This window comes from Pan troglodytes, chromosome 2, assembly GCF_028858775.2.
Source record: "Pan troglodytes isolate AG18354 chromosome 2, NHGRI_mPanTro3-v2.0_pri, whole genome shotgun sequence".
Taxonomy (NCBI): domain Eukaryota; kingdom Metazoa; phylum Chordata; class Mammalia; order Primates; family Hominidae; genus Pan; species Pan troglodytes.
This window is the reverse complement of record NC_086015.1, coordinates 124,336,348-124,361,646: the sequence shown is the minus strand read 5'-3', so window position 1 is coordinate 124,361,646 and position 25,299 is coordinate 124,336,348. Positions and strand designations below refer to the sequence as shown.

The 25,299-nt window shown below is 37.7% G+C and overlaps 1 protein-coding gene across 4 annotated transcripts in view; it reads right to left on the bottom strand.

Moving 5' to 3' along the window:
- The window catches only part of STXBP5L (syntaxin binding protein 5L), a 507,599-nt gene that overhangs the window by 351,753 nt on the left and 130,547 nt on the right, over positions 1-25,299 (bottom strand). For all 4 annotated transcript variants that reach the window (XM_516678.8, XM_024355609.3, XM_024355610.3 and 1 more), the window contains exons 4-5: positions 24,073-24,154; positions 20,306-20,406 (exon numbers count right to left, since the gene is read on the bottom strand). In XM_516678.8, the coding sequence (XP_516678.3) occupies positions 20,306-20,406; positions 24,073-24,154 (183 nt within the window). The remainder of the gene's footprint in view (positions 1-20,305; positions 20,407-24,072; positions 24,155-25,299) is intronic.

The window sequence follows — 25,299 nt, the reverse complement described above, 5'->3', positions numbered from 1 at the left end:
TAATAATATATATTTTTTAATTCTCAAATAAGCCAGGCATGGTGGCACATGCCTGTAGTTCCAGAATTCCAGATACTTGGGAGGCTGAAAAAGAAGGATCCCTTGAGCCTAGGGGTTTGAGGCCAGCCTGAACAACATAGTGAGGCTCTATCTCTGAAAAAACATTTTTAAAACTTTTTGTAAACTCAACTAAGCTATGACTAGTCTCCTAACCCACTGAACTATGAGATAATAAATGTGTGTTAAGTCACTAAGTTTATGGTAACATTGTTATATTATCAATAGATAGTTAATACAAGGTCCTAACTAGTGTAATATGGTAACAACAACAAATAAAAGACATGTGTGTGTGTTTATATAATGTATAAATATGTATGGATATATATTATAAAATATGTATATACAACTACCATTTACAAAAGCATTAAAAAATATCAAATATTTCTCAGAGAACTTAAAGCAGAGCAAACATTTGACCCAACAATCCCATTACTGGGTATATACCCAAAGGAAAATAAATCATTCTACCAAAATGTCATCTGCCCTCATATGTTTAGTACAGCAGTATTCATAATAGCAAGGACATGGAATCAACCCAGGTGCCCATCAACAGTGGATCAGATAAAGAAAATGTGGTACATATACACCATAGAATACTATGCAGCCATAAAAAAAAATAAAATCACAACCTTTGCAGCCACAAGAATGCAGCTGGAGGCAATAATCCTAAAAGAATTAATGCAGGAACAGAAAACAATACTATATGTTCTCACTTAAAAGTGGGAGCTAAACATTGAGCACACATAGACATAAACATTTGAAGAATGGACACTATGAACTGCTAGAAGACGGAGGAAGGCAAACTACATACTAGACGGAAAAATTACCTATTTGGTACTATGCTCACCACCTGGGCGACAGGATCCATACCCCAAACCTCAGCATCACATAATATGTCCATGTAATAAACATTAAACATGCCCATGCATCCTCTCTGTCTAAAATAAGAGTTGACATTTTTTTAAAAATCAAATATTTAAGACAAAACCTTAAAAAATGTGGAACATCTCTACAAAAAAATCTATAAATGTTACCTGGAGAAAGCAAAGACTCTAAGCAAATAAAGGAATATAACATATGTCCACAAACTGAATGAATCACTACTGTCACTGTCAATGACAGAGAGTCAATATTGCCATCTCCCACAGTCATGTCAGTTCTCCCGAAAATGATCTATAGATTCAAGGTAGTTCTAATCAAAATCTCACAAGGGTGTTTGTGGAATTTTTCAAGCCATTTGTTAAACTTAAACAGAAATGCAAGAGCGGCTGGCAAGATGGCCAAATAGGAACAGCTCCGGTCTGCAGCTCCTAGCAAGACCAACACAGAAGGTGAGTAATTTCTGCATTTTGAACTGAGGTACTCAGCTCATCTCACTGGGACTGGTTAGACAGTGGGTGCAGACCATCGAGGAGGAGCAGAAGCAGGGTGGGGCGTTGCCTCACCCAGGAAGTGCAAGGGGTTGAGGAACTCCCTACCTTAGCCAAGGGAAGCTGTGAGGGACTGTGCCGTGAGGAACAGTGCATTCCGGCTCAGATACTACACTTTCCACAGTCTTCACAACCTGCAGACCAGGAGATTCCCTCCGGAGCCTACACCACCAGGGCCCTAGGTTTCAAGTGCAAAATATGGCAGCCATTTGAGCAGACACCGAGCTAGCTGGAGGAGTTACTTTTCATACCTCAGTGGCGCTTGGAATGCCAGTGAGACAAGCATTCACTCCCCTGGAAAGTGGGCTGAAGCCAGGGATCCAAGTGGTCTAGCTCAGTGGACCCCAACCCCACTGAGCACAGCAAGCTAAGATCTACTGGCTTGAAACTCTTGCTGTCAACACAGCAGTCTGAGGTCGATCTGAAACATGCTATCTTGGTGGGGGGAGGGGCGTCCTCCATTACTCAGGCTTGAGTAGGCCGTTTTCTGCTGACAGTGTAAACAAAGCCGCCAGGAAGTTCCACCTGGATGGAGCCTACCACAGCTCCACAAAGGTGCTATGGCCAGACCTCCTCTCTAAATTCCTCCTTGCTGGGCAAGGCATCTCCGAAAGAAAGGCAGCAGCCCCAGTCTGGGGCTTATACATAAAACTCTCATCTCCCTGGGACAGAGCACCTGGAGGAAGGAGCAGGTGTTGGCGCAGCTTCAGCAGACTTAAACATTCCTGGCTGCTAGTTCTGAATAGAGATCTCCTAGCACAGTGCTCAAGCTCTGCTAAGGGACAGACTGCCTCCTCAAGTGGGTCCCTAACCCCCATACCTTCTGACTGGAAGACACCTCCCAGCAGGGGATGACAGATACCTCATACAGGAGAGCTCCAGCTGGCATATGGCGGGTGCCCCTTTGGGATGAAGCTTACAGAAAAAGAAACAGGCAGCAATCTTTGCTGTTCTGCAGCATCCACTGGTGATACCCAAGCAAACAGTCTGCAGTAGACCTCCAGCAAACTCCAGCAGATGGCCTGACTGTTAGAAAGAAAACTAACCAGCAGAAAAGAATAGTATCAACATCAACAAAAAGGATATCCACACCAAAACCCCCTCCGAAGGTTACCAACATCAAAGACCAAAGGTAGATAAATCCACAAAGATGGGGAGAAGCCAGCGCAAAAAGGTTGAAAATTCCAAGAACCAGAATGACTCTTCTGCTCCAGAGGATCACAACTCCTCACCAGCAAGGGAACAAAACTGGATGGAGAATGAGTTTGATGAATTGACAGAAGTAGGCTTCAGAAGATGGGTAATAACAAACTCCTCCAAGCTAAAGGAGCATGTTTTAACCCAATGCAAGGAAGCTAAGAACCTAGAAAAAAGGTCAGATGCATTGCTAACTAGAATAACTAATTTAGAGAAGAACATAAATGACCTAATGGAGCTGAAAAACACTGAATGAGAACTTTGTGAAGCATATACAAGTATCAATAGACAAATCAATCAGGCGGAAGAAAGAATGTCAAGAATGAAGAGCAACTTAATGAAATACAGCATGAAGACAAGATTAGAAAAAAAGAATGAAAAGGAATGAACAAAACCTCCAAGAAATATGGGACTATGTGAAAAGACCTAACCTATGTTTAATTGGTGTATCTGAAAGTGATGGGGAGAATGGAAGAAAGTTGGAAAACACTCTTCAGTATGTTATCCAGGAGAACTTCCCCAACCTAGCAAGACAGGCCCAGGCCAACATTCAAATTCAGGAAATACACAGAATACCACAAAGATACTCCTTGAGAAAAGCAATCCCAAGACACATAATCATCAGATTCACCAAGGTTGAAATGAAGGAAAAAATGTTTAACATTTTTCCTTCAGCCACTGAGAAAGGTCAGGTTAGCCACATATTTCTCAGCCACTGAGAAAGGTCAGGTTAGCCACAAAGGGAAGCCCATCAGACTAACAGCAGATCTCTCTGCAGAAACCCTACCAGCCAGAAGAAAGTGGGGGGAAAATATTCAACATTTTTAAAGAGAAGAATTTTCAACCCATAATTTCATATCCAGCCAAACTAAGCTTCATAAGCAAAGGGAAATAAAATCCTTTACAGACAAGCAAATGCTGAGAGATTTTGTTACCACCAGGCCTGCCTTACAAAAGCTTCCTGGCGGCTTTGCCTTTCAAGAGCTCCTGAAGGAAGCACTAAACATGAACAGGAACAACTGGTACCAGCACCTGCAAAAACATACCAAATTGTAAAGACCATCGACTCTACGAAGAAACTATATCAACTAACAGGAAAAATAACCAGCTAGCTTCATAATGACAGGATCAAATTCACACATAACAATATTAGCCTTAATTGTAAACAGGCTAAATGCCCCAATTAAAAGACACAGACTGGCAAACTGGATAAATAGTCAAGACCCATCAGAGTGTTGTATTCAGGAGACCCATCTCATGTGCAAAGACACACATAGGCTCAAAATAAAGGGATGGAGGAACATTTACCAAGCAAATGGAAAGCAAAATAAAGCAGGGGTTGCAATCCCTGTCTCTGATAAAACAGACTTTAAACCAACAAAGATCAACAGAGACAAAGAAGGGCATTACATAATAGTAAAGGGAACAATGCAACAAGAAGAGCTAACTATCCTAAATATATCTGCACCACATACAGGAGCACCTGGATTCACTAGGCAAGTTCTTAGAGACCTACAAAGAGAATTAGACTCCCACACAATAATAGTGAGAGACTTTAACACCCCACTGTCAATATTAGATCAACAAGACAAAAAATTAACAAGGATGTTCAGGACTTGATATCAGCTCTCAACCAAGTGGACCTAATAGACATCTACAGAACTCTCCACCCCAAATCAAGAGAATATGCTTTCACCTCAGCACCACATCATACTTATTCTAAAATTGGCCACATAACTGGAAGTAAAACACTCCTCAGCAAATGCAAAAGAACAGAAATCATAATGAACAGTCTCTCAGACCACAGTGCAATCAAATTAGAACTCGGGGTTAAGAAACTCACTCAAAACCACACAACTGCATGGAAACTGAACAACATGCTCCTGAATGACTACTGGGTAAATAACAAAATTAAGGCAGAAATAAAGATGTTTTTTGAAACCAATGAGAACAAAGACTCAACGTACCAGAATCTCTGGGACACAGCTAAAGCAGTGTTTAGATGGAAATTTATAGCATTAAATGCCCACAGGAGAATGTGGGAAAGATCTAAAATGAATACCCTAACATCACAATTAAAAGAACTAAAAAAGCAAGAGCAAACATATTCAAAAGGTAGCAGAAGACAAGAAATAACTAAGATCAGAGCAGAACTGAAGGAGATAGAGACACGAAAAACCCTTTAAAAAAATCAATAAATCCAGGAGCTGGTTTTTTGAAAAGATCAACAAAATAGATAGACCGCTAGCCAGACTAATAAAGAAGAAGAGAAAAGAATCAAATAGATGCAGTAAAAAAATGATAAAGTGGATATCACCATTGATCCCACAGAAATACAAACTACCATCAGAGAATACTATAAACACCTCTATGGAAATAAACTAGAAAATCTGGAAGAAATGGATAAATTCCTGAACACATATAACCTCCCAAGTCTAAACTAGGAAGAAGTCGAATCCCTGAATAGACCAATAACAAATTCTGAAATTGAGGCAGTAATTAATAGCCTAACAACCAAAAACAGTCCAGAACAAGACAGATTCACAGCTGAATTCTACCAGAGGTACAAAGAGGAGCTGGTATCATTCCTTCTGAAACTATTCCAAACAATAGAAAAAGAGGGACTCCTCCCTAACTCATTTTATGAGGCCAGCTTCATCCTGACACCAAAATCTGGCAGAGACACAACAAACAAGGAAAATTTCAGGCCAATATCCCTGATGAATATCGATGTGAAAATCTTCAATAAAATACTGACAAACCAAGTCCAGCAGCACATCAAAAAGCTTATCCACCACAATCAAGTCAGCTTCATCCCTGGGAAGCAAGGCTGGTTCAACATATGCAAATCAATAAACATAATCCATCACATAAACAGAACAAATGACAGAAACCACATGATTATCTCAAAAGATGCAGAAAAGGCCTTTGACAAAATTCAACACCATTTCATGCTAAAAACACTCAATAAACTAGGTACTGATGGAACGTATCTCAAAATAATAAGAGCTATTTATGACAAACCCACAGCCAATATCATACTGAATGGGCAAAAACTGGAAGCATTCCCTTTCAAAACTAGCATAAGACAAGGATGCCCTCTCTCACCACTCCTATTCAACATAGTATTGGAAGTTCTAACCAGGGCAATCAGGCAAGCAAAAGAAATATAGGGTATTCAAATAGGAAGAGAGGAAATCAAATTGTCTTTGTTTGCAGATGACATGATTATATATTTAGAAAACCCCATAGTCTCAGCCCCAAATCTCCTTAAGCTGATAAGCAACTTAAGCAAAGTCTCAGAATACAAAATCAATGTGCAAAAATTACAAGCATTCCTAGACACCAATAATAGACAAACAGCCAAATCATGAGTGAACTCCCATTCACCATTGCTACTAACAGAATAAAATACGTAGGAATACAGCTTACAAGGGATGTGAAGGACCTCTTCGAGGAGAGCTACAAACCACTGCTCAAGGAAATAAGAGAGGACACAAACAAACGGAAAAACATTCCATGCTCATGGATAGGAAGAATCAGTATGGTGAAAATGGCCATACTGACCAAAGTAATTTGTAGATTCAATGCTATCCCCATCAAGCTACCACTGACATTCTTCACAGAATTAGAAAAAAAACTACTTTAAATTTCATATAGAACCAAAAAAGAACCCACATAGCCAAGACAATCCTAAGCAAAAAGAACAAAGCTGGAGGCACCATGCTACCTGACTTCAAACTATACTACAAGGCTACAGTAATGAAAACACCATGGTACTGGTAACAAAACAGATATACAGACCAATGGAACACAACAGAGGCCTCAGAAATAACACCACACATCTACAACTATCTGATCTTTGACAAACCTGACTAAAACAAGCAATAAGGAAAGGATTCTCTATTTAATAAATGGTGTTGGGAAAACTGGCTAGCCACATCCTGAAAACTGAAACTGGACCCCTTCCTTACACCTTATACAAAGATTAACTCAAGATGGATTGAAGACTTAAACGTAAGACCTAAAATCATAAAAACTCTAGAAGAAAATCTAGGCAATACCATTCAGGACATAGGCATGGACAAAGACTTCATGACTAAAACACCAAAAGCAATGGCAACAAAAGGCAAAATTGACAAATGGGATCTAATTAAACTAAAGAGATTCTGCACAGCAAAAGAAACTATCATCAGAGTGAACAGGCAACCCACAGAATGGGAGAACATTTTTTGCAATCTATCCATTTGACAAAGGCTAATATCCAGAATCTACAAAGAACTTAAACAAATTTACAAGAAAAAAACAACCCCATAAAAAAGTGGGCAAAGGATATGAACAGACACTCCTCAAAAGAAGACATTTATGTAGCCAACAAACATATGAAAAACAGCTCATCATCACTGGTCATTAGAGAAATGCAAATCAAAACCACAATGAGATACCATCTCACACCAGTTAGAATGGCTATAATTAAAAAGTCAGGAAACAACAGATGCTGGAGAGGATTTGGAGAAATAGGAACACTTCTACACTGTTGGTGGGAGTGTAAATTAGTTCAGCCATTGTGGAAGAGAGTGTGGCGATTCTTCAAGGATCTAGAATCAGAAATACCATTTGACCCAGCCATCCCATTACTGGGTATATACCCAAAGGATTAGAAATTATTCTACTATAAAGACACATGCACATGCATGCTTATTGCAGCACTGTTCACAGTAGCAAAGACTTGCAACCAACCCAAATGCCCATCAGTGATAGACTGGATAAAGTAAATGTGGCACATGTACACCATGGAATACTATGCAGCCATAGAAAAGGATTAGTTCATGTCTTTTGCAGGGACATGGATGAAGCTGGAAACCACGATTCTCAGCAAACTAACACAAGAACAGAAAACCAAACACCGCATATTCTCACTCATAAGTGGGAGGCGAACAATGAGAACACATGGACACAGGGAGGGGAACATCACACACTGGTCCTGTTGGGTGATGGGGGTGTAGGGGAGGGATAGCATTACTAGAAATACCTAATGTAGATGACGGATTGATGAGTGCAGCAAACCACCATGGCACTTGTATACCTATGTAACAAACCTGCACTTTCTGCACATGTATCCCAAAACTTTAAGTATAATAAAAAATTTAAAAAAAAACAACAACAACAAAAAACATAAATAAAAGAGCAAGGTGTTATGCTACTTGGGAGACAGAAAACAATATGAAGAGTCAGGCTATAGTATGTATTTGGAAGATAGAGAGAGTGAGAGAGAGAGAATGAGAGATAGAAAAAAAGAGATATAAAAAGAATTTTAAAATTTTTATTATTATACCAAATTATTGATATATTTTCTAAAGAAATGTTATAAAAAATAGAAATGCAAAAGTTAAGTTTAAGAAAGAGAACTAAAATAGAATGGTTAATCAAATTGCAGAATATCCATTAAATAGAATAGTACATAACAATGAAAATAAACTACAGCTAAATGCCACATGGATGGAATTCATAAATACAGTGCTGAGCAAAGGGATCCAAAAGCAAAGAACTATATATATATTATTCCATTTTTATATGTGTCAAAAACAGGCAAAATTAATCTATAGAGATGGAAATTAGGATACCTGGGGGTAAGTGACTGGAAGGTAACATAGGGGAGTTTCTATGAATCTAGTAATTTTCTGTATCTTGATTTAGGTGTTTGTCACACAACGGCAAAGTTATTTCAAGGTGTACACTTAAGATTTAAACAGTTTCCTGATGATTCAGTAAAATTTACAAACAAACAAAGAAATAGGGAAAGTCTATATAAAGAGTGATCCTTTAGAATATACTATAGAGGGAAAAAAGCAAGACACAAAACTGTATAACATGCTACATTAACATGTAGCATTAATTTTGCCTGTTTTTTGACACATACAAAAATGGAATAATATATATGTAGTTTGCTTTCGGCTTCTTTTGCTCAGCACTGTATTTATGAGTTTCATCCATGTTGCATTTAACGGTAGTTTATTTATTTTCATTGTTATGTAGCATGTTATGCAGTTTTCTGTCTTGCTTTCTTCCTTCTTTATAATATATTCTAAAGATCTTGCTAATTTGTTTAACAATATATTGTGTGTAATAAAATATATATAAATATATATGTATATTTTGTGTCGCTTTTTTCCCTCTTTATAATATATTATAAAGACCTTGCTAATTTGTTTAAAGGTCTTGCTAATTTGTTTAACAAAAAAATATGATATTCTCTCTATATATGATATATGTAAAAATATATGGTTTTCTATTTGGCTTATGTACATATAAGAAAGAAAATTATGTTACATATTATATTTGCTTATATATGTATTTAATGAACGTCTATAAAGAAACAACAAATTAATTACACTGTTTAGCTCTGCTGAGGGGAAGTAAGTAAGTGTCCAGGGCACAGGAATAGAAGAAAGATCCTTTATTGTATATACTGTTGTACCTTTTGAATGTCAAACCCAGTAAATATATTAGTTATGCAACACTTTGAAAAGAATCAAAGCCAGTTCAAATTGCCTTTATAAAATAATATTTTTAATGTGGGTTATAAATTGGGTCTGCAAAAGCCAATTCAGATGGATCCAGTTTGCCAGAGATTTCATAAATTATGGAGTTTTCAACAAAATATTGCTTCCTTCCAGTTTAGTTAATAGTTTTCAGAAATTCTCTGATAGTAAGTAGCAGAACACTAGAGTAAGAAAAATTAAATATACATAATAAGTACAGATAATTTAAGGGTCTGTATATCGTAGCCTACATTTGAATTTCACTCAAAAGCCATATAAAACAACTCTGTGCTTTCTCCAGTATTCCATAAATTTATGATTGTGATAGCAAGGACTGCTATGCCTAAAATATGAATGTTTTATTTTATTCATTACTCAGATCATGCATTACAAAAATCAAGACATTTTTTTCTTCCTTATTTAGGTTTAAAATCGTATTTGTAAGAAGTCCAAGGATCATCCACCAGAAAGGCTTTAATATATAAGCCTTACCAGATGCAAAGGTTCATACTTGTAATCCTAATACTTTGTAAGGCCAAGGCAGGAGGATAGCTTGAGCCCAGTAGTTCAAGTCTAGCCTAGGCAACACAGTGAGACCCCAGGCCAAGCACAGTGGCTCATGCCTCTAATCCCAGCACTTTGGGAGGCTAAGGTGGGAGGATTGCTTGAGCCCAGGAATTTGAAACCAGCCTGGGCAACATGGAGAGAATCTGTCTCTACAAAAATAAATAAATAAATAAATAAATAAATAACATTAGTCAGGCATCATAGTGCACACCTCAGGAGGCTAAGGTGGAAGGACTGCTGTAGCCCAGGAATTCAAGGTTGTGTGAGCCAAGCTGATGCTACTGTACTCCAGCTTAGGTGACAGAGTGAGACCCTGTCTCAAAAAAAGCATAGTAAGAAACCATCTCTACTTTAAAAAAAAGAAATAGCTGGGCGTGGTAGCACACGCCCATAGTCCCAGCACTAAGGAGGCTGAGGCGGGAGGATTGCTTGAGCCCAGGAGTTTGAGGCTGCAGTGAGCTAGGATCACACCACTGCACTCCAGCCTGGGAGACAGAGCAGGACCCTGTCTTCAATAATAATACTCCAATAATAGTAATAATAATAATGAAAGCCTATTACTTAACAATCTAAGGCTGGATTCTGCCTTCAAAAATTGTAAGACTAAAGACTGTAGGTGCCCTAATAAAATAAGCTAAAATTTATAGTATAAATTTATAAACTGAAACACATTTAGCATAAACATAAGAGTACTTAGAAAATTTACAGAATTAAACGGCTAATATCAGATGTTTTGGAGAATGTCCCAAAAGATGCTTGGTTAAATTCTCCTACAGGACCTGAACCTCCCATTCACCATACTTTGATAGATAATTTTATCTCCTCCAATAAGTTATGATCATAATGAATATTCTCATGTTACATGACAATATGTATGTATCTTTCTTAAGAGATAAATATCACATTTATCTTTAATGTAAGCATTAAAACATTTTCAAACTTCCTGTGATTAAAACTTAAATCTGTCAGCTTGCTCTTTTATGTTTCTACCAATTAATCTAACTCAGTTGAGATAATAAAATCACAATTGGAAATCATCGCCACTAATCAATTCTTCCTCCCAAAAAGTCCATAAAAGGGGCCAGAACATTGCCTTCAACATTCCAATTGTGAGGGGAAATAAAAACACTCTGTCCATCCACATAAAACTATACAGTCAGATCTATTCAAAGTATTAGAAGAAAAATCTTACAAACAGAGAGAAAGATAAAATCAATATGGTGATCTAAATAGGTAATATTTTACTGGTAAAGAAAAAGAAACAGTAAAACAACTCTTTTTAAAATTTTATTATTATTATTATACTATAAGTTTTACGGCACATGTGCACAATGTGCAGGTTTGTGACATATGTATACATATGCCATGTTGGTGTGCTGCACCCATTAACTCGTCATTTACCATTAGGTATATCTCCTAATGCTATCACTCACCCCTCCGCCCACCCCACAACAGGCCCTGGAGTGTGATGTTCCCCTTCCTGTGTCCATGTGTTCTCATTGTTCAATTCCCACCTGTGAGTGAGAACATGCGGTGTTTGCTTTCTTGTCCTTGTGATAGTTTGCTGAGATGATGGTTTCCAGTTTAATCCATGTCCCTACAAAGGACATGAACTCTTCATTTTTTATGGCTGCATAGTATTCCATGGTGTATATGTGCCACATTTTCTTCATCCAGTCTATCGTTGTTGGACATTTGGGTTGGTTCCAAGTCTTTGCTATTGTGAATAGTGCCGCAATAAACATTCGTGCACATGTGTCTTTATAGCAGCATGATTTATAATCCTTTGGGTATATACCCAGTAATGGGATGGCTGGGTCAAATGGTATTTCTAGTTCTAGATCCCTGAGGAATCGCCACACTGACTTCCACAATGGTTGAACTAGATTACAGTCCCACCAACCATGTAAAAGTGTTCCTATTTCTCCACATCCTCTCCAGCACCTGTTGTTTCCTGACTTTTTAATGATTGCCATTCTAACTGGTGTGAGATGGTATCTCATTGTGGTTTTGATTTGCATTTCTCTGATGGCCAGTGATGATGAGCATTTTTTCATGTGTCTTTTGGCTGCATAAATGTCTTCTTTTGAGAAGTGTCTGTTCATATCCTTTGCCCACTTTTTGATGGGGTTGCTTGGTTTTTTTCTTGTAAATTTGTTTGAGTTCATTGTAGATTCTGGATATTAGCCCTTTGTCAGATGAGTAGGTTGCGAAAATTGTCTCCCATTTTGTAGGTTGCCTGTTCACTCTGATGGTAGTTTCTTTTGCTGTGCAGAAGCTCTTTAGTTTAATTAGATCCCATTTGTCAATTTTGGCTTTTGTTGCCATTGCTTTTGGTGCTTTAGACATGAAGTCCTTGCCCATGCCTATGTCCTGAATGGTATTGCCTAGGTTTTCTTCTAGGGTTTTTATGGTTTTAGGTCTCACATGTAAGTCTTTAATCCATCTTGAATTAATTTTTGTATAAGGTGTAAGGGATCCAAATTCAGCTTTCTACACATGTCTAGCCAGTTTTCCCAGCACCATTTATTAAATAGGGAATCCTTTCCGCATTTCTTGTTTTTGTCAGGTTTGGCAAAGATCAGATAGTTGTAGATATGCGGCATTATTTCTGAGGGCTCTGTTCTGTTCCATTGATCTATATCTCTGTTTTGGTACCAGTACCATGCTGTTTTGGTTACTGTAGCCTTGTAGCATAGTTTGAAATCAGGGAGTGTGATCCCTCCGACTTTGTTCTTTTGGCTTAGGATTGACTTGGCAATGGGGGATTTTTTTGGCTCCATATGAACTTTAAAGTAGTTTTTTCCAATTCTGTGAAGAAAGTCATTGGTAGTTTGATGGGGATGGCATTGAATCTATAAATTATCTTGGGCAATATGGCCATTTTCATGATATTGATTCTTCCTACCCATGAGCATGGAATGTTCTTCCATTTGTTTGTATCCTCTATTTCCTTGAGCAGTGGTTTGTAGTTCTCCTTAAAGAGGTCCTTCACGTCCCTGTAAGTTGGATTCCTAGGTATTTTATTCTCTTTGAAGCAATTGTGAATGGGAGTTCACTCATGATTTGGCTCTCTGTTTGTCTGTTATTTGTATATAAGAATGCTTGTGATTTTTGTACATTGATTTTGCATCCTGAGACTTTGCTGAAGTTGCTTATCAGCTTAAGGAGATTTTGGGCTGAGACAATGGGGTTTTCTAGATACACAATCGTCATCTACAAACAGGGACAATTTGACTTCCTCTTTTCCTAATTGAATACCCTTTATTTCCTTCTCCTGCCTAATTGCCCTGGCCAGAACTTCCAATACTATGTTGAATAGGAGTGGTGAGAGAGGGCATCCCTGTCTTGTGCCAGTTTTCAAAGGGAATGCTTCCAGTTTTTGCCCATTCAATATGATATTGACTGTGGGTTTGTCATAGATAGCTCTTATTATTTTCAGATATGTCCCATCAATACCTAATTTATTGAGAGTTTTTAGCATGAAGGGTTGTTGAATTTTGTCAAAGGCCTTTTATGCATCTATTGAGATAATCATGTGGTTTTTGCCTTTGGTTCTCTTTATATGCTGGATTACATTTATTGATTTGCGTATATTGAACCAGCCTTCCATCCCAGGGATGAAGCCCACTTGATCATGGTGGAGAAGCTTTTTAATATGCTGCTGGATTTGATTTGCCAGTATTTTATTGAGGATTTTTGCATCGATGTTCATCAGGGATATTGGTCTTAAATTCTCTTTTTTGGTTATGTCTCTGCCAGGCTTTGGTATCAAAGCCTGGATGCCAGGATGATGCTGGCCTCATAAAATGAGTTAGGGAGGATTCCTCTTTTTCTATTGATTGGAATAGTTTCAGAAGGAATGGTACCAGCTCCTCCTTGTACCTCGGGTAGAATTCGGCTGTGAATCCATCTGGTCCTGGACTTTTTTTGGTTGGTAAGCTATTGATTATTGCCACAATTTCAGAGCCTGTTTTTGGTCTATTCAGATATTCAACGTCTTCCTGGTTTAGTCTTGGGAGGGTGTATGTGTCCAGGAATTTATCCATTTCTTCTAGATTTTCTAGTTTATTTGCGTAGAGGTGTTTGTAATATTCTCTGATGGTAGTTTGTATTTCTGTGGAATTGGTGGTGATATCCCCTTTATCATTTTTTATTGCATCTATTTGATTCTTCTCTCTTTTCTTCTTTACTAGTCTTGCTAGCAGTCTATCAATTTTGTTGATCTTTTCAAAAAACCAGCTCCTGGCTTCATTAATTTTTTGAAGGGTTTTTTTGTGTCTCTATTTCCTTCAGTTCGGCTCTGATTTTAGTTATTTCTTGTCTTCTGCTAGCTTTTGAATGTGTTTGCTCTTGCTTCTCTAGTTCTCTTAATTGTGATGTTAGGGTGTCAATTTTGGATCTTTCCTGCTTTCTCTTGTGGGCATTTAGTGCTATAAATTTCCCTCTACACACTGCTTTGAATATGTCCCAGAGATTCTGGTATGTTGTGTCTTTGTTTTCGTTGGTTTCAAAGAACATCTTTATTTCTGCCTTCTTTTCGTCATGTACCCAGTAGTCATTCAGGAGCAGGTTGTTCAGTTTCCATGTAGTTGAGCGGTTTTGAGTGAGTTTCTTAGTCCTGACTTCTAGTTTCATTGCACTGTTGTCTGAGAGACAGTTTGTTATAATTTCTGTTCTTTTACATTTGCTGAGGAGTGCTTTACTTCCAACTATGTGGTCAATTTTGGAATAGGTGTGGTGTGCTGCTGAAAAAAAATGTATATTCTGTTGATTTGGGGTGGAGAGTTCTGTAGATGTCTATTAGGTCTGCTTGGTGCAGAGCTGAGTACAATTCCTGGGTATCCTTGTTAACTTTCTGTCTCGTTGATCTGTCTAATGTTGACAGTGGGGTGTTAAAGTCTCCCATTATTATTGTGTGGGAGTCTAAGTCTCTTTGTAGGTCACTCAGGACTTCCTTTATGAATCTGGGTGCTCCTGTATTGGATGCATATATATTTAGGATAGTTAGCTCTTCTTGTTGAATTGATCCCTTTACCATTATGTAATGGCCTTCTTTTTCTCTTTTGATCTTTGTTGGTTTAAAGTCTGTTTTATCAGAGACTAGGATTGCAACCCCTGCTTTTTTTTGTTTTCCATTTGCTTGGTAGATCTTCCTCCATCCCTTTATTTTGAGCCTATGTGTGTCTCTGCACATGAGATGGGTTTCCTGAATACAGCACACTGATAGGTCTTGACTCTTTATCCAATTTGCCAGTCTGTGTCTTTTAATTGGAGCATTTAGTCCATTTACACTGAAAGTTAATATTGTTATGTGTGTATTTGGTCCTGTCATTATGATGTTAGGTGGTTATTTTGCTCGTTAGTTGATGCAGTTTCTTCCTAGCCTTGATGGTCTTTACATTTTGGCATGTTTTTGCAGTGGCTGGTACCGGTTGTTTCTTTCCATGTTTAGTGCTTCCTTCAGGAGCTCTTTTAGGGCAGGCCTGGTGGTGACAAAATCTCTCAGCATTTGCTTGTCTGTAAAGTATTTTATTTCTCCTTCATTTATGAAGCTTAGTTTGGCTGGATATGAAATTCTGGGTTGAAAATTCTTTTCTTTAAGAATGTTGAATATTGGCCCCCACTCTCTTCTGAACAACTCTTTACTGATCTTAAAGTTTTTTGATATCCTCGAAATTTCTGCTACGTTACTTATTTTAAACTAAAATAACCAGAATTAGGACTAAAGAAATAAGTCCTATCTAGTTTCAACAAATGTCTAAAATATAAATTCCTTTCCTCTTAAAAAAAAAAAAAAAGACTAAGTTTAGAGATTTGGGGTGAGATAGCTGAGTAGAAGTGGGTAATAAGCACCACTCTCATGGAGAGAAGAAACAGTGGTGAATGGACACTAGCTCTTCAACCAGAACATCCAGGTGGAAACATGCGGATTTATCAGGGAAACAGCATCACCCACAGTGAACAGAGAAGAGCAAGACAGGACAATTGCCCACCCAGAAGTGGCATGGAGCCAGAGGAGTCCTCGCATTACAGGGAACAGTGAGTGAGTGAGAGTCCCCAGGGATTCACACTTCTGTCATGGACCTTTGCATCCTTGGACTCAGGATCAGGAGATTTCTCATCATCCCTGCAACCAGGGCTTCCAGACAAACATGCAAAGAGTTATGTGGAGTCTTGGCAGAGCCATCACTCAGGTACTCAGAGACTCCCAGGAGTGCTGGATCCCCAGGCACCTCAACACCAGCATATGCAGCTCTAGCAATGGAGGAGGCCAGGCTCCCTCACGTCTCCAGGAAAGGGGCTGAATCCATGCGGCTGAAGAGTAACCAGGCCCAGTAGACCTTATCCTGCAAGGTGCTACAGGCCTTGTCTCTGCAGCACCTTGCAGGATAAGACCCACGGGCCTGGGACACTAGTGAGACCACCACAGCCCTACCAGAATTCTCGGATCAGGAGCAGCTCTGTGCTTTTCTGGGACAAGCTCCTAGAGGGAGAGGCAGAACACAACCACAACCCTCCCTCCTGTTTGCCCTCAGGCTAGGGAGTGTACACAGTGATTAGGGGCAATCGTAGACACTCAGTAAAAGGCAGCCACCTTAAGGAAAAGTAGCCAGATTGTTTTCCACAGGAGCCCCCACCCCTGCTACTTCTCACTGAGCAAGGCCTCCTGACCTAGAACCTCAACCACCCCACACTGGACTCTTAGGCCACTACCAGCTCTCCACTTCCCTGGGACAGAGCTCTCAGTGGGAAAGGCAGGCCACCAGGTTTGTTGCCCTACAACCTTCCCCACTGATGCCCTCAAGATCAGGAGGGTACACAGTGATTAGGGACTACCATAAACCCCTAGCACAGTGCAGCCACCTTACAGAAAAGCAGCAGACTGTTTTCTACATGGGTCCCCAACCCTGCTATGGTTCTCTGGGCAGTGTCTCCCTACCCGGGTCTCTAGCCACCCCCTACCTAGGCTCTCAGGCTAGTAGCAGCTCTGTGCTTTTCTGGAACAGAGCTCACAGAAGGAGCAAGCAGGCCACCATTTTTGCTGCCCTGCAGCCCTTGCTCCTGTTGCCCTTGGGATTGAGAGGACGTATAGTGGTTGGGGACCGATACAAACCTCTAGCACAACACAGCCACTTTATGGAAAAGCAGCCAGACTTGTCCACATGCCTCCACTACTCTTCACTGGGCAGTGCCTCTTGACCTGGGCTCCCAGCACCTGTAGTCCCAGCTACTCAGGAGGCTGAGGCAGGATAATCACTCAAACCAGGGAGGTGGAGGTTGCAGTGAGCCAAGATTGTGCCACTGCACTCCAGCCTGGGCAATAGAGCAAGACTCTGTCTTAAAAAAAAAAAAAGACTCAAACTGATCTGATAGAGTGGAAAACACACTACAAGAATTTCACAATGTAATTGCAAGTATTAACAGAAGAATAGACCAAGTTCAGGAAAGAATCTGAGAGCTCAATGACTGGTTCTCTGAACTAACTCAGTCAGAGAAAGAAAATGAACAAAACGCTCAAAAAATAAAGGATTATGTAAAGAGACCAAATCTCCAATTCATTAGTATCCCTGCAAGAGATAAGGAGAGAGCAAGCAACTTGGAAAGTATATTTCAGAATATCACCCATGAAAACGTCCCCAGCCTCACTAGAGAGGCCAAAATACAAATTCAGGAAATGCAGAGAACCAGCGTGAGATACTACACAAAAAGACCACGGCCAAGACACATAATTAGATTCTCCAAGGCTGAAAGAAAAAGGAAAAAGTGAAAGGCAACTGGAGAGAAGGGGCATGTCACCTACAAAGGAAACCCCATCAGGCTAACAGAGGACCTTTCAATAGACACCTTACAAGCCAGAAGAAATTGGGGGTCTATATTCAGCCTTATTAAATAAAACAATTTCCAAGCAAGAATTTCATATCCAGCCAAACTAAGCTTCATAAACCTAGGAGAAATTAGATCCTTTCCCAATAAGCAAATGCTAAGGGAATTTATGACCACCAGACCTGCCTTACAAGAGGTCCTGAAAAGAGTGCTAAATATGGAAAGCAAAGACTGTTATAAGCTACTACAGAAAGACACTTAAGTATACAAACTGTTGACCCTATAAAGCAACCACACAAACAAGTATGCACAATAGCCAGCTAGAAACATGATGAAAGGATCAAATCCACACACATAAATATTAAACTTGAATGTAAATTGGCTAAATGCTCCAATTAAAAGGCACACAGTGGCAAGCTGTATAAAGAAGCAGGACTGAATGGTATGCTGTCTTCAAGAGACCCATCTCACATGTAATGACACCCATAGGCTCAAAGTAAAGGGATAGAGGAAAATCTACCAAGCAAATGGCAGTCAGAAAAAAGCAGGGGTTGCTATTTCAGACAAAACATACTTTAAGCTAACAAAGATCAAAAAAGACAAGGAAGGACATTATGTAATGGTAAAGGGTTCAATTCAACAAGAATGCCTAACTATCCTAAATATATATGCACCCAACACAGGAGTACCCAGATTCATAAAGCGAGTTCTTAGAGACCTACAAAGAGACTTAGATTCCCACACAATAATAGTGGGAGACTTCAACACCCTACTGACAGTTTTTAGATAGACCATCCAGTCAGAAAATTAACAAAGATTTTCAGGATCTAAACTTAACACTTCACCAAATGGAACTATTAGACATCTACAAAATGCCCTACCCAAAAGGAACAGAATATACCATTTTCTTATCTGTACATAGCACATACTCTAAAATCAACCACACAATTGGACATAAAACAATCCTCAGAAAATCTTAAAAAAATGAAACCATACCAACCACACTCTCAGGCCATAATGCAATAAAAATAAAAATCAATACTAAGAAAATCGCTCAAAACCATACAATTGGATGGAAATTAAACAACCTGGTCCTGAATGACTTTTGGGTAAACAATGAAATTATGGCACACATCAAGAAATTCTCTCGAACTACTGAGAACCAAGAAAACATACCAGAATCTCTAGGACACAGCTAAAGTAGTGCTAAGAGGAAAGTTTATAGTGCTAAAGGTCCACATCAAAAATTCATAAAATCTCAAATTAGCAACCTAACATTACACCTAGAGGAACTAGAGAAACAATACAAAACAAACCCAAAGCTAGCAAAAGACAAGAAATAACTAAAATCAGAGCTGAAATGAAGGAAACTAAGAGGCAAAAAAAACATACAAAAGATCAATGAGTACAAGAGTTGGTTTTTTGACATAAGAAATATGATAGACCACTAGCTAGGCTAATAAAGAGAAAAAGAGAGAAGATCCAAATAAACAATCATAAATGCCAAAAAGACATTACCACCAACCCCACAGAAATATAAAAAACCCTCAGAGACTGCTATGAACACCTCTATGCACATAGACTAGAAAACCTAAAATAAATGAATACATTCCTGGAAACATACAAACTCCCAAGATTGAGCCAGGGAGAAATTGAATCCCTGGACAGACCAATAAAGAGTTCCAAAATTAAATCAGTAATAAAAAGCCTACCAACCATAAAGGACCCAGGACAAGAATGATTCACAGCCAAATTCCACCAGATGCATAAAGAATAGCTTGTACCATTCTAACTGAAATTACTCCAAAAAATTGAGGAGGAGGAACTCCTCTCCAACTGATTCTATGAGGCCAGCTTCATCCTGATACCAAAACCTGGCAGAAATACAACAAAAAAATCTTCAGGCCAATATCCTTGATGAACACAGATGTAAAAATTCTCAACAAAATACTAGCAAACTGAATCCTGCAGCACGTGAAAAAGCTAATCAACCGCACTCAAGCAGGCTTTATCCCAGGATGCAAGGTTGGTTCAATAATCACAAATACATAAATGCGATCTACTACATAAACAGAACTGAAAACAAAAACCACATGACTATCTCAATAGATGCAGAAAAGTCTTCTGGTACAATTCGATGTCCTTCATGTTAAAACCCCTCAACAAACTAGACATTAAAGGAACATATTTCAAAATAAGAAGAGCCATCTATGACAAACTCACAGCCAACATCATACTGAATGGGCAAAACCTGGAAGCATTCCCCTTGAAAACCAAAACAAGACAAGGATGCCCTCTCTCACCATTCCTAGTCAACATAGACTGGAAGTCCTAGGCAGAGCAATCATGCAAGAGAAAGAAATAAAAGGCCTGTAAATATTAATAGGAAGAAAGGAAGTCAAATTATCTCTCTTTGAAGATAATATGAGTCAACACATAGAAAACCCCATAATCTCAGCCCAAAAGCTCCTTAAGCTAATAAACACTGCATTAGTAGGTGACTGGATCTATATCAATTACGCATTTTCTACAAAAAAGAAAACACTATGAAAGTAAGCATAAACATTAAATTATTTCTAGCTGTTGAGATTATGAGGAAAAAAGCCTGTCAAGTTAACAAAAACTTGCTCAGGAAATAATTTTGTTGTACATTAAGAAATTGTTTAATTCATAGGTTCTTACCGTTCCCGGTTAAATTTAAGAGAATGGAGTATGGCTGGCCTTTTTTGTCTAAGGTTCCACAAATGAAGTGTATCATCTGAACTTGCACTGACCAAGGCACCCTAGAACAAAAAGAAGATAAAGTAAGTGTGTGATTTACTTAATTTAGGGTTTTTTTAATCACAAACAAGCTAATTTACTCAATGTTTACTACCTGAAGAGGTACTTTTGTTATCTCAGAAATATAAGGAAGGATAGGTGCATAAACTTCAATCAGGAAGGGTAAGAATGCTGAAAGTAGAAGAGGCAACTGACCCACTGCATTTCAACGGTCAGGGAGACTAGCTTAAGGAATATTTATTTACCAATAGAGAGGATTAATTATTATAGCACTGTTATGGCCATTAAAGGTTTTTCTTTGGGAAAAAATAGTTTAGGGATGGTTTTTGTTTCTACTGTTTACACATATACTATATAGGCTTACAGAGAAGAAAATATTCAATGCAGTCTTACAAAATTGAATACAGGTCATATAAAAATTCTCCTTTGCAAGAATTTTCTGTATATTTGGAAAGTGTATATCTTCCTAAAACGTATATTTGGTATAATTTAATTTGCTTCTTATAGTCCAAGAAGCTTCATCAATTATAAAGGAAATATCCATAATAAAAGAAAACATTTCTCCAACTAGAATTTAGTATAACTATAAAATTATACTAAGATTCCTTTTATACAGCACCACCAAATACAAATGAATCCTATTTCGCATACAATAGGATATTTTCTACCTCTTAATGTGGCAGAAAGCATGTGGACAGATAATAACTGTTTGTATGACTTTGTATATATGCTTAAACTATTTATTTGACTGGGTTAAATCAGATCATTTTAAAATGTTAGAACTTTTACCATAATGACAGCTAACCAGCTGAAAATGTCGATGCTTACCCATTCACAGATCCTAAATCCAGAGCATTAAATGTGTTCTCTAAGAGTGATCTTTCAGAACCTTGGTTGTCCAGAGATACCTAAAAGGCTTTTTATATTTTCCAAAGTACTTTGTTAGAAGTAATCTCTCATAGTTTACAGTATCAATCACAGATATCCCATTTAGATGCTAGGAAGAACAATATTGAAATTGCTAGCATTTATTTCTTCTTTAGGAATTAGAAGAGAGAAGATAGGAATCTAAATGCCCTTCTATAATAATTTCTAAGCCAAAAAAATGCTCATGTATCCTATGATAGGTCTCTTTATATTTGGTACCTGTGATTTTAGTCTCAGAGAGGAATGGCTTTATAAAAATAGAAACATAATCAAAGATCATATCCAAGAAAATATTTACAAATTTGTATGATTTGCATATTTATATCTAATTACATACATACATGTTCAAAGATGTATATATTGATATATACATCTTAACATGAACTCAGATAATTTCCTTCAATGAAATAGGAGGTATTCTATATATAAGCCTTGAGAATTTTTGTGTTTGTTTGCCTGTTTTATTTGTATACTGTACTTATGCTTCCTATAAACAAACGAGAAATTTATTAGGATTCCTTGGAAGCATTTGATGAGTTACACTTGATTTTTTTGAATACAGTATACTGGTCTCATTTCTCAGAGAGCCGTGGAAGTTCACCTGAGATGGGGTGAGGATAGAACATGATATGTAACAACAATAAAACATTCTCTACAAGAGATAGTTACATGCTATACAGAAGATACAACATGCCAAAGGCAATGTTATTAAAGTAGCATATATTCAATAATATCTTACAGTAATACCTAAATAATTCTAGTGAGGAATTCAGTATTCTTTTTTTGTTTGTTTGTTTGTTTGTTTGTTTGTTTTTGAGATGGAGTCTCGCTCTGTTGCCAGGCTGGAGTGCAGTGGTGCGATCTTAGCTCACTGCAACCTCTGCCTCCCAGGTTCAGGCAATTCTTCTGCCTCAGCCTCCTGAGTAGCTGGGACTACAGGTGTGTGCAACCACGTCCAACTAATTTTTGTAATTTTAGTAGAGACGGGGTTTCACCATGTTGGCCAGGATGGTCTTGATCTCTTGACCTCGTGATCCACCCACCTTAACTTCCCAAAGTGCTAGGATTACAGGCGTGAGCCACCGCGCCCTGCCAGTATTCTTAATTCTGTGATAAAACTGAGATGTGACTTATCATCGGAGGGAAGTGAACGGTACCACTAAGCATAACAGCACCAACAGAGACAGACACATGAAAGTAAGCACAACACCACAGTGTCTGGGTTCATTTATAAAAACAAAGTGAACCTACCAAAAGCACTATAAAGATCTGTGAAAATGCTTAAAACTAAGAATAGAAAAACCAGTCAGGTCAGAAACTGGGAAGTTTGGGAAAAGATACAGAAGCTTTGTGTGAGGTACATAGGGCGAGTAGTTCAGGATAAATGATGTGAACAAGGCAAGGAGGTTGAAGGCTTGTCTTTATTTATTCTTAGTTATGTACCACAGGGGCAAACTTAGGACCTGGAAGACAAATCTCAAAGGATCAGACCCAGTACAAATCACATGGAAACAAATTATGCCTGTAAGTATACATCCATGCAGAAGGCAAAAAGCTGAGATCCCTCAACAAGGAACTACAGAGTATCACTGAGACCTCGAGAAGCCTGACATTCTAGATAATAATGAGCAGTTATTACAATGAAATATTTTTCAAATGTTTTCTTTACCTTCCTTTCTCATTTCAGTACCCCATAGCAAGTGTGCCTACATGGTGAAATATGCTACGTTTGTCAATAAAGAGGATCTCATAGTCCTCTGAGAAAGACTTTGAGCCAAGAGAAGTGAAAAGTGAACATTTGCCAATATCTTTCTTGCCTTGGGTTACCTCTGATATGAAGTTCTATGAGACATTTTACCCACACTTATAATTGTAAGTTCTTAGGAAGATAAACAGATATAGATATATGCAAATATATGCAGACACTGAATGAAAGATCATTGTCATGCCATGAGAAAATAACCAAACATTTTTTTCCGAGACACTGAGTTCAATCTTCTAAGTGCCTGCATTTGGCATGGCACAAACTTTTAAAGCATTTTTGCATTGACTGGCTCACTTAATATAAAAGAAGCTCTAGAAGACTCTAATTTCCACTATAAAAATCTGATTTAAGAAAGCCTAAAGTAGCCTTCTACTAATGGAATATCTGCAACCTCTCTGAGCTTCATAAATACATATTTTGTTTTTAGAGAGTTCCTCATCACCATAATTTTATAAAAATGTAGATACAGTGGAAAGCTAATTTCCATAATAACTATGGACACAAAAATAACTACAAATGCATATCTATTCCAACAAATGTATTTGGAGATATATACAGATAAAAGGGCCCATACGTATATAAGCAAAAGGATCATTTCAGGGAAGATAAAGATAAAATATGAAGTTAGGCCTTAATTACAAAATTTAAGTTGGTGGGAAGTGAGTGTATAGAAAAAAAATTAATGGCCAGTGAAGCAATCAAAAGACATTAGGATTTTTTCTTAATTTAAATAATTAAACTAAATTATGCTATATAGTAACAATAACAGAATATGGCATATACAATCTTTTTTCTTTAAAATTTAATAAATTAACCAATACAGGAGTACAGTCTTTTGTGAAAAATATAATCAGAAGTAATATTGCATGCATATATATTTAAGCACTTAGAATCACAGTATTTAAAAGATTACATTAACTGATTCACTGTGCAGTGGGGGAGTGTGTGATTTAAGTAGTCAAAAAATAATCCTTACCTCATTGATCAAAAATTGGAGCTGTAGGACAGCTGCACCACTTTCATGTTGGCAATAGCAATCAACACCAGGTCTCCCGAGTCTAATATAATAAAAGTCAAGGATTCTAACATTTTAATTAGCACCAATATTAATGAGCAAAGAAACTAACTTATTGATCAACAGATGTTTTGCTATTTAGTTTCCCTTATTTTTATAAATAGTTGAAAAATCTTACTCTTAGTAGATGTAAATTAAATTGTATACCTCAGATGTTTAATACTCCAACAATTTGAAAAAAAGAATGACAATAAGGAATTTGAAAGATGGCAGCTTTTTCCATGAAGTTAAACAAGAATTGGGAATCTAGATACACCTCATTTAAGATTTTTTAATTGATTAAACACTATTTTCACTACAATAAATTCAAAGTGAGTCAATAACTTCATATAATTAAATCATAAGATGAGTTTTAAAAGACACAGGTAAATATGTTGATAATCTTGACATATAAAAAATCTTCTAAGCATAATTTAAAACTCAGAGATCATAAAGAAATAGATTGATATATCTGACTAAATAAAAGTGTAAAACATCTACACAGAAAAACATGATAAGGTAAAAAAACAAGAAAACTGGAAAATAAATGGTAACAAGTCATCTACATATGCTACATAACATATAAGTAAGAGAGAGGAAAAAAAAAGGAAGGAGGAGGAATGAAGGTAAAAAAAAAAAAGAATGAGAAAACACCATATAACAAAATTTACTTACATATTCTATACCAAATGATCTGATATATATGTATATTTACTTATCATTTGTTTGCTTGCATAAAGATACAAATTAGATGAGAGTCTCCACTTATGGTCATAATGAGGAATGTGGGCCAGATTTATTCACCACCTAAAACAATTAAAAATCTGTACAAAATGTATGTAACAAATTTTAAGACACTGCATATCAGGTAGGAAATGACAATGATCCCTGAAAGAGAGAAAATATATAAGGCGAGGCTTATGATAGCCCCAGTTTACTGCCTAGAGAGAATTTCAAGGCTCCAGCACAAGGAAGGGGAACCCAGATAAAATCTAGCAGGCCTACTGAATGAGGAGACAGAATTAACAGTCTAGGGAGGCCAGGGACAACTAGAGTTCATAGGGTTGAGTAGCAAAGAAGAAAATGTGACACACAAAAAGAGCTCTAGAGATTTGCAGAAGGGTCTTCCTCAAATCTTTAGCTAAGTAC